Source organism: Oncorhynchus mykiss, chromosome 26, assembly GCF_013265735.2.
Source record: "Oncorhynchus mykiss isolate Arlee chromosome 26, USDA_OmykA_1.1, whole genome shotgun sequence".
Taxonomy (NCBI): domain Eukaryota; kingdom Metazoa; phylum Chordata; class Actinopteri; order Salmoniformes; family Salmonidae; genus Oncorhynchus; species Oncorhynchus mykiss.
The window spans coordinates 17,730,432-17,741,251 of NC_048590.1; the positions used below are offsets into that span (position 1 = coordinate 17,730,432).

Consider the following 10,820-nt stretch of genomic DNA (forward strand, 5'->3'; position numbering starts at 1 on the left):
CTGATGCTAACCCTGAAGGCGTGTGAAGTCATCTCAGAACAATAGATGAACTGGATGGTTAATTACTAATGAGCCTGTCCCTATTTCTCTCTAAAGAAATGTATGGAGAACAAGAACACTATCCTGGCCCGTCAGAGGGACATGCACAACTCCCTGGAGAAGGTCAAGGGCCTGGTGCGTCTCATTCAGGGCATCAACTTCTGCCCATCCCCTGAGGCCTCACCGCCAGCGCTCCTGACAAATGGAGGAGCAGACTGTGCCAGTGCTGACCACACGGACGACACAAGTCCCGAGGAGCACAAGAACATGACTAACAATAGTGGCGACGACCTGAACAACAACGCGGACGGGGCGACCGAGGAGGAAGGGAAGAAAGAGGACGTTAAAGAGATGGACAACCTCAACAGCAGCAGCCTTGGCAAAACCTTTGAGCCTCCCCAGACTATAGCACCGGCCCTTGTGGATGTAGCAGAGGGGGCCAAATAACACCCACCCACCCAGTCCAGGGACAGGAACCCCCAAAGAGAGGGAAAGAAAAAGATAAAGCACCCCATGAAGTTGCCCAAAGTTGCCAATCGATTAACACACACACCGACATATATATTTTTGGGGTCGTTGTTATTGTTAGTTTGTGTATTATTGGATTGTCCGAGAGGACATTATGATTATCAGATGGAGAAAGGGAAAGGGACGAAGGAGGGTGACTTTATGTACCAGTGGTATGCCAATCGAGGTCAAAGATTATTATTCAAGTCTGACGATGTTGACACTCTTACTCATAATAACGATATTGTTAATAGTAATAAACATCACACCAATGTGTGCCTCCAATAGTCGCCATAGCGCCTCTTTGTGGGGATGGTTTCTTAGGGTGTCTTAGTCTGCAGCTTCAGGGGAGATGGATCCGAGATGTCCAAAGATGAGACCTGCCCGCTCGCCTGAAGATCCACCACCTACACCACACCAGAAACAATTGGATCAACCAAAACACCATAACAGCCATTTGGAATTTATAAACTACCAGGGGACGAGGTTTTTGTTTGCTGCAGTATTTGTCAACAGTTTTGAAAATCACTGAAGTATTGCCTGAGGGATCTGATTAGTCCCAAATCACACTTTTTGTCTTACAGGAGCTCCAGCTCACCTCCATCCATCTATCCCACCTGCCCCCATTACGACCACCAACAACTCTGACAGTACAGCTTAAAGCTACATCACAGGACAGATGATGGATCAACATAGGTCAGCCTGACGTTCAAGTTGTATCCACTGTCACCTCAGTGCTGCCCAACAGACAGCCAGACAGACCGGCTACAGTGGGAGGAGCCCAGCATTCAGCTTACGGTCTGTGGTCTTCAGCAGCATCACATGGACTCGTTGCAGGCTTCATTGACAATGAAGATGTTTTTTCTTTACGAGGTCACCTTATCATGACTTGTTTTGCGTTATCCATTGTTGCTGAACCTAGCGTTCTTTTTGTATTATTTTGAGAATATGATTGACCACTTTGTTGATTGATACGTTCGGAGGCATAGACGGAAAGCGGCTGCATCAATATTCCATGTGAATGCAGCTCTAGGCATGCACGGGGGACTTAGCGACTATCAGTTCAGATATTGTCTGAGAGGTTTTTTTTTGTGTCCGTTTGTCATGCCCCTGGGATCTGTTGCTAAAGGAAACCATTTATTCTGGGGGAATATATTTCTATTCACGTCTTCCTAGTTTTCGAACATCAAGATATGCTTCTTCAAACGTGCTTTTCTCTTTCGCATTACTTTGGTTTCTTATAAATTATATTTGAACCGGAAAAAACTATGTAAATAGCTTTTATTTTTATTTTTTAGATGTTCCTTGCAATTGAATTTTTATTCAATATGCTCAATTCATAACTGCCAAATGCTATTGTATCCAAATACAGCAGGGAAACAGTCCTATTTTCTTATATAATGTTTTTAAGGTTTCAATTAGGAGTCCCCGTAGATAGGCACAAATTTAGCATGGCAGTTACAGACGTACAAAAGAGAGCGTGGCAATGACATTGTACCATATGTTGTTTGGGAAAATGGTCAGGAACGCTATAGGAAAAGCACAAACTTGATGGCAAAAAAAAAAAAAAACTGGAACCGAACCACATACCCTCATCCTGCCATAAACATGTCTAAAGTAAATATGAACATTTGAACAACTATATTTTACACCACCACACTGACAAGTCACTTTTCATTTGACACTTTTGTACAGTATGTGTAGCTTTTGTTCATAACCTGCCGTTTTACATGTGTAAGTCCTTAAGAGTTGCAATGCAATGTCGATACATTAGTTGTGAAGCACTTGAGAAATTAGGGACGTTGAAGGAATAGGTTGCCGGTAAACATATCATTTCATCACAGGGCCTACTTGCTGTACTACATCATACGGTATGGGTCCCCCTGGCGGTGCCTTTGTCTAGAGAGTTTGAAGGCTTTTACAGGGCTCTATATATTTCCTCTTGACATGAAATGCACCCAAACCATGGCAATGTTTTATGTTTGAAAATACATAAACAAATCATCACAATAATGCAATTAACTGGAAAGCACAAAGAGAAGATGCAAGATCGGGTTTTTAATCTATCGCCAGATCAAAAGGAGAGCATTAGTTAAAGGATAAGTGATGGCCCAGTCCAGTGTCTTGTGTTGAGGCCACTCTTCCTTTTGGCCTGCGGGTACTTGTCGTTGTGTAGCAATTGCCTTAAGAAAATGTTGCGCCTCGTGAACAAACTGTTCGGTGTATTGTTGGTCTTGTTTGAGTGTCACACAAAAAATTCAATGAATTGTGGAAATCTTGTCTATTTGTGATGAACCACTTCAGGAAATCTACTTCTCTTTGCACAGAACTGAGATGATAGGCTAAAATGGGAACCTATTGTATTTACAAGGGGGTCAGTTGCTCTGAGTCGTGTAAGAGAGTTCCGATTCGTTTTGACTTGACTTGCCAGTGTATGAAAAATAAGGATTGTGATTTGAACGACTATTTGAGTTGTCCCTCCACCAAGTCCCTCAAATACAAGCAATTCGCAAATATTATAATGCACCTTTGTGGTTGAACACTCAACAGTGTTAAATCCTGTAGTTCTCTCCTGACTTGCCATCTTCACGGGGCAAGATGCAAATGATAAAAGTGGCAGCAATGACACATACTTACCATGAAAATGTATAATTTAGGGCCAGATTTTTTTTCTGAATATTGTTAAATAATTGACATATTCTCCATCTTATCTTTATAATCCTTTTGATGTGTTTTTATTGGACCTTTTTTGGTGCAGAAGCTTAGAAAAATGTGGCTCTCAGTGCCTCTAATGCAATAGAAATAATAAGCATCTCAGCAAATACACTCCCCCATCTGTGCTCAGCATGATGAGCCCAAAAACAAAACTATAGCTGTCGAAACCTCAACAAACCTATGTCTACATATGCAAATAGATTGTATGGACATGATTATACTTTTAAAAAACATTCCTACTTTTCATATATAGAACTGAATTTCACCTTTCCAACCTTGGTAACACTTTACTTTCAGGTGCCTTTCATAAAATATTCACAAGTCGTTCATAGACTGTTATTTAGTAGTTTACAGATTTGAGTTTATAACCCATTATAACGAATAAGTAACACAAAAGTAACCAGGGTATAGGCTACCTTAATGTAAAGTGTTACAGCAGTATATTGAAAGCTACAGCTGTACCATTAAATGTTTAATGTACTGTATACGTACCCCAATGACTCACGTAGGAAATTAAATGTCCCTCTCAATTAGTGACTTTTTTATTGGATCATAACTTTGAAGGCAAAGTGCTGAATATTATGGGCGGAATTGTTTTTATTTTCTGACTTAGGGAGGATGATGTGGTATGGCCAACTCAAATATTGTCTAGTGCTTTGTGCTGTGAAAGAAAGTAAATGTCATGTTGTGGTAAGAAAAAAAAATAGAAACAAAGTTAATATCCAAAGAATGATTTTAAAGATTTTTTTTATTTCCATTTATGATCTACACCAGCTAAATAATATTCACAACGAGAGCAACCAATTAGGAAACCAATATTGATTAGATTCTTCATCTCGGCATATCTTGATTAGTTCTGAAAACAGTTATTCTCATTCGAAATCACGTCACATCTGTGGCCTTCAAGTATTTTAGTTGCATTTCATTGCCATCAATATGGAGACTCCCCCCTTTCTTGTAAACCTCTGTCCCACCTCTTACTTCATGCACTCGTATCATTTCATTCATTTAGAAGGCTTTTTTTCTCAACGTAAAGTATTCTTCCTCTTTGTTAAGATGCATTGTAGCAGATCAAGCAAGTCAAAGGCACTAATGTGCTGGATATAGTGTAAATGGTTTATTGCACAGACTGCATACTCTCTTGTAATATTTGTCGGTTGTATTTTTTCACAATAATTTTTTAAAAGAAGTATTTGTTTATTTTTTACTACGGTTTTGTTACCAATCCTTTTTGTTGCCTGTGATCCACTGATTCATTTGACCTCTTTCCTGTACTTGAGTTATTTTATGCAGCTATTTGTATGCAGTGTTTGGCAAATTCCATTGCAGTGTCAGAGTAAGTCAAGATTTTTTGGAGCATTCGATCAATTTGTATTTATTTATTTGACCATTTTTAAATAAAATTACAAAGTTGTAATTGTGGCGTCTCTTCTCTCTCTGTATAAACGTATCCGGATTATGAACAGCCATCAAGATGTAGTGTGTGACAGTTCTTCTTACAAACACTGTAGACAGCAATCAATTCACTGTCAAACAGATGGTAGTGAGAGATAATACCTCCAGGTCAAAGTGCAACTTCCGATCCATTTTCAGCTGCTTTCTGTCAAACTCCCATTGATGTTGTCAAGTGCCATATCAAAGCTGTGTGAACCTTTATGCAATTGTGCATTAACCAAATATGCCATAGACACACTGTGTGTGTGTGTGTGTGTGTGTGTGTATACTTTCTGTGAAATGCCTTCATCACCATTGCTGCGAGGGAGCTTGAGTGACTGTCCATGGCCAGTAGGTGGCGCTGGTATTCCAGACGCACCTCTCGTACCAACCTCTCAACCGCTACCTCCACAGCCACAGAACATTCCGCCGCAGACAACTCAAAGAAGCTGCACCTGAACATACACGAGGCTATAGATCAGTTCTCCATTCCTCATCACCCACTGAAAACAATTGGACAGTGTCAATTTAATGTATGGATATGGTTGAGGGACAAAGAAATGGTTTTCCAGCATGGATCATTCACCACCGGCTGATTATATTTTAATTCACTTGTGTCGGCAAAAACTTTTACTACATTTTAGTTCACACATCTTCAAAATGTAGTATGATTCAGTGTTCCAAGGCTAATAGGAATATAGCCGAATGGAAGTTGTTGCTGATGGCACCAGACAAGTGAATCAATTGAAACATGTCACCTCAGATCACTGGCAGGGGCCTTTCCTTCTCCTGTCCGCACCACCATTCTCCATGTCACATTTATTCACAACTATCACAGTAGGTATACCTGATGAAAGAGCACGAAACAGAGTTTAGAAACCTATTAAAGGGACACAAAACACACACACACACACACAATACAGAAAATACACAGAGATGATCTTGTTTAAGATGGTCTATCTTGCTATGCAGAAAAGACAACCACCACATAACGTTTGCAGTTACAATAAGCAGACCTACTGTTTTATCACTGTACTGCACTGGTGTGTAACAGTGGCTTGCATATTTTATTACAGCAAAAGCTGTAAGCAGTCAAACTCAGCTTAACACAGCCATGATAAAACCTGTTCCCCTAGTCATGAGTGATTTAATGGAATCATTATGATAAATTAGACAAACATTATACAAAAGCGTAATATCCGCCAATGAAAAGAGAGCTGGACTAGCCTATGTAAAGTAGGTTCTGAAAAGAGTCATGGGTGGGTTGGGTTCTAGGCTGTCCTATAGCCTCTTAGAAGATGTAACCTCTGCAACAATGAGATGCCCTCCATTCCAGACTCAATTTGATTGCCCTTTCCTGGTGTTTCCACACGTTTAAAGTTGTCATCTCACCCAGGGTCTACGTGACGTGATCAATACTCATCCTCTTTAAGTGTGAGACCGACTCAGAGCTGCTCCGGTCTGTGATGGAATACATAATTTGGAAACCATCGGCCCATTTAATGGAACTCTAGCACTTTTGGGAGCATACGCCAGTTTGTTTTGTTCTCTACAATTGTTAGAATGGTATGGGGGTCTGGTTGTTTGAGCCTGAGAGTAATCGTCCTCTTTGGGTTTATAGAGGCCTGACACAAGGGCAGAGAGAAACAAATCCCCAAAACAGTAAAAATATAGACTTCATTCTGAGGTCGATTAAAGCCGAGAGGATGATGACCTCAGTCTCTGGATAGTACCTTGTTGGCTGTGTCCAATATTTCAAAATCGATGGTCTCCTTGTCCACAGTTTTCCAACACCTGTAAATTACTCCTGTATGAGAACACCACAGACAGAATGCTGTCAGCCTAATATAGTCAAGTGACAACTTGCATAAGGGACAGTAAAATTAGATGCAGTCTTTACCCTTTTGATGGTCATACTCTCCAATGAACCGCTTGGTGATGTATCTAACACACAGGGGTGAGGTTCAAACAAAGCAGACCATGAGCACTCAGGTATTTTAAATATTTCCCCTTGCATAGACCTCCCCACACTAGCTAAGCCCAGGCTACTGATAGTAAATATTAGTAAATAGCATAGTAAACATCATACTAAATGAACATAGTATCAACAATTCAGAGTATTATTATTTTACATTCATTTTTGTATTACAGATTTGTCTCACCTTCAGACTTAAAAAAAAAGTCTGTCCTGGATGACCAATATAATATCCCACTCAATTGAAGCCATCAGTCTCCATTTAAAAATATTTTTCAATATCTGTCTTTCCACAGGTGTCTCGATATCACCAAAATCAATTGCATGTCCCATCGACAGTTTCAACCAATGAGATATGTTGATTAATTCTTTAGAAACACTAAAACATTAATAAACTTACTTTACAAATAATCACAGCTCGTCTAAATTAGTTGAACACTTTTTATTTAGTCTACAACAGGTAGTTCAAAACCAGGATTCAGCAGAGTTCTGAGAACTCCTACTACATCTGTTCATGCATATTTTCAACACACACTGGATGTAATATAGGAAAGTATATGAAATATGAGAGTATATGAAATACTGTCTATCCTTACTCGCTCTCTTCGATCACTTCGCTATGTCTGGTCCTCCAATTACTCAATAAGATGCTGGGAGACAGAAATATATTTGTTCTCCATCATTTGCTCAGGTTTTCAGCTCACAGTCCAGTCCATCCATTGCCTTCGTTTCCCTTTTCAAAATGAAACAATCTGTAAGGGTGCGCCCCTTCCAAGTCTCATTAAATTGATTTGATTCATTGCTGTTGATAGCCAAGCATGCTGTGCGATGGAGACAGCTTGGCCTTTTCACCGTTAACTCAAACAAACCTTTGATATGGCAAATTAACTTTCTATCAAAGAGTTTTTGGAATGAACTTTAAACTGTATCGTTTCAAAAAAAATAGTTGTGCATAGTTATGCGTATAATGAGTAAAATAAATGAACCAGTCATTTACACATGTATTTATTGGAGCATATACATCTTGTACACCACACCCTGCCCTCTTTTTTACAAATTAATTAAAAATGAAAAGCTGAAATGTCTTGAGTCAATAAGTATTCAACCCGTTTGTTATGGCAAGCCTAAATAAGTTCAGGAGTAAACATTTGCTTAACAAGCCACATAATAAGCTGCTGGATTCACTCTGTGTGCAATAATAGTGGTTAATATGATTTTTGAATGACCACTTAATCTCTTTACCCCACACATACAATTATATGTACGGTCCCTCAGTTGAGCAGTGAATTCCAAACAGATTCAACCATAAAGACCAGGGAGGTTTTCCAATGCCTCGCAAAGAGGCACCTTTTGGTAGATGGATAAAAATAAAATAAAAAGCAGACATTGAATATCCCTTTGAGCATGGTGAAGTTTTTAATTACACTTTGGATGGTGTATCAATACACCCAGTCACTCCTGAGTGGTGCAGCGGTCTAAGGCACTGCATCTCAGTGCTAGAGGCATCACTACAGACCCTGGTTTGATCCGACTGTATCACAACCGGCCGTTATTGGGAGTCCCATTGGGGCGGCGCGCAATTGGGGCTCAGTGCGTGCTGAGCTCAGTGTTCTTAACTGACTTGCCTAGTTAAATAAAAGTTAAATTTAAAAAAAGATACAGGTGTCCTTCCTAACTCAGTTTACTGGATCGGAAGGAAACCGCTCAGGGATTTCACCGTGAGACTGGTGACTTTAAGAGTTTAATGGCTGTGATAGGAGAAAACTGAGGATGGATCGAACACATTGTAGTTACTAAGCTAAATGACAGAATGAAAAGAAGGAAGCCTGTACAGAATACAAATAATCCAAAACATGCACTTTAAAAAAAATCTTATTGAATCAAGCCCTAAGAACGGACACATCTCTCAACATGCTCACAACCCGCCAAATACACTATTTGAGTAGAATTTGACTTGCACCATTTTTTTCCCTGTATCCAAATGTTTATAATTTGGATCCAATTGCATGTTGTGAGCATGTTGAGAAAAAAAGTATTAACCCCTCCACCACCACCCCTCTTTGGAGGAGAAATATATATTTCAAAGTTTTTTTTACAGCTTTTCTGCTACATATACATACATTTTACATATACATACAAATCCAACACAACACATCACTGAGTACCACCATATTTTCAAGCATGGTGTTGGCTGCATCATGTTATGGGTATGCTTGTCATCAGAAAGGACTACAGAGTTTTTTAGGATACACATTTAATTATCAATAAATTTGCAAACATGTTTTCACTTTGCCATTAGCGGGTATTGTGTGTAGATGGGTGAGAAAAATAATGAATCCAACAACAAAATGTGGAATTAGCCAAGGGGTATGAATACTTTCTGAAACTGTACATCTACACCTACTAAAACCTATATTAGTCACAAAATCATCTTTCTTTCTGCTTATACAGAATCTGGTGTCAACCACTTCTCTATTGCTGGCAGTGTCTCTGTGGAACATAGTGTTTTCCCTGTTGATTCTGAGCATGCAGACCTAGCTGAAGTGACTAAGAATGAGCTCCTGGCGGATTCGGACTGCCTCCGAGTCCACAGCCTCTGGCTTTCGACTGCCGTCGTCTGACTGGTCTGGTATATCAGTCCTCTCAAACGTCCAGGCATCCAAGCCTGATTGCAATGACATGTTGTGCAAGACGCAGCAGGCCAGAATGATGCGAGAGCACTTCTCAGGTGAGTACTGAAGGTAGCCTTTGGACCCATCCAGGCAACGGAAACGGGTTTGAATGGCCCTGAACGTGCGGTCCACAATGTCATGAGTGGCAGTGTGAGCCAGGTTGTATCGAAAGTCTGCTGAAGTTTCTGGGTACTGGACAGGTGTCATCAGCCATTTCTTTAAAGGATAGTGGCAGTCTCCTACAAGAAAAGGCATGGCTAGGTTAGACATTATGAAAGAGGGAAGCTTGAAGAGCAAGACAATAATTCAAAAAAAAGTATTTAACAATGAAAGTTTAAAATGGAAGATTATCAGCTATATTACCTAATAACCAGCCTTTGTGAATTTCCTGCTCTGCTATGCAGTTATCCTGTAAGCTGCCATGCCAGTTAGTCTCTGCACTGAGCAAAAGTCCCCTGGCATCACACACAAGTTGACAGTTTATTGAATGGAAGCCTTTCTTATTGACATATGAAGAATCATCTGCATTGGGTGCCTTAATGGCTATATGGGCACAGTCTACAACCCCCATGACGTTAGGTATTCCTGCTACCCTGAAAAACTCCTCTTTGGATTGCTGTTTTGTGGCTTCCTCTCTCATGAATCCTATGCACTCTGGAGCTTTCTCAACCAGTGCCTTGGTTGCATTTGTCACACAGCGACTCGTGGAAGCCTGACTAATGCCAATGGCATCTCCCATCCTCGTCTGGAAGTATCCTGAGGTATAGAATCCTAAAGCAGCAAGAATCTGAACTTCTGGGCTGATTGCTCGAGACCGTTGCGTACATCGTGATAAAGTGTCACGCAGTAGATCCACCGGGTAGTAGATGAAATATCGAGGGAATCCAAATGTTGTTAATAGGAACTCATCTGAAACAGTCTCTATATCAAACCTGTCGAGAAATGTATGTCCACGACCATGGATGGAGCAGCAGGTCACAATCCAGAATGGCTATTTGTGTAGCCATTTCGTTATGAATAGTCTGTAGGGGGAGGGAGGATGCCCCATTTTTGAATGCATCAAAACAGAGCCTTATGTTTTCAGCATGGTCTGTTTCTTTCAATATTATGTTTTGGTCTGATATGCTTAATCTCTAACCAAATATCCAGTTAGATAAATCGGAGATAGTCTCTACTTGATATAAAGATGATCGGTGTTCTTTGTTGTATAGCTAGCTAGCATTAAGGCTTGCGGCTAGCCTAGCAATTTCCTTATCAGACATTTAGTTGGGAACAGTGAACCAGAGTCACCCAAGATGGTGCTAACTTAGAATAATACGAACTATAAATATCATTCATTATAAAAAAATATTTGAAAAACACGTCGAATTTGAACCTACCGGCGTTTGTTGTTATTGTCGTTGTGACTCTTCTGCGCAAAGTACACTGCGCATGTCACTTTTCTGATATCTAGCAAAAATATGTGAGACGCAGTTTCG

The 10,820-nt window shown here is 40.1% G+C and overlaps 2 protein-coding genes and 1 pseudogene across 8 annotated transcripts in view; 1 reads left to right on the forward strand and 2 right to left on the reverse strand.

Moving 5' to 3' along the window:
* LOC110506321 (PHD finger protein 21A) overlaps nt 1–4,678 on the forward strand; it is a 51,786-nt gene extending 47,108 nt beyond the window's left edge. For 6 of the 7 annotated variants that reach the window (XM_036963432.1, XM_021585856.2, XM_036963431.1 and 3 more), the window contains one exon: nt 97–4,678. In XM_036963432.1, the coding sequence (XP_036819327.1) occupies nt 97–486 (390 nt within the window). In that variant the 3' untranslated portion in view covers nt 487–4,678. The remainder of the gene's footprint in view (nt 1–96) is intronic. The other variant, XR_005039674.1, reaches the window with a different exon arrangement.
* A 28-nt stretch (nt 4,679–4,706) lies between these two features.
* Nucleotides 4,707–6,644, reverse strand: LOC118944411 (annotated as a pseudogene).
* A 1,015-nt stretch (nt 6,645–7,659) lies between these two features.
* On the reverse strand, nt 7,660–10,349 carry LOC110506327 (putative nuclease HARBI1). Its single transcript, XM_021585876.2, is given in 3 exon segments — nt 7,660–9,581; nt 9,706–10,303; nt 10,305–10,349. Coding segments are annotated over 3 exon segments (1,020 nt in total). The 3' UTR covers nt 7,660–9,204.
* Nucleotides 10,350–10,820: the final 471 nt, after the last annotated feature.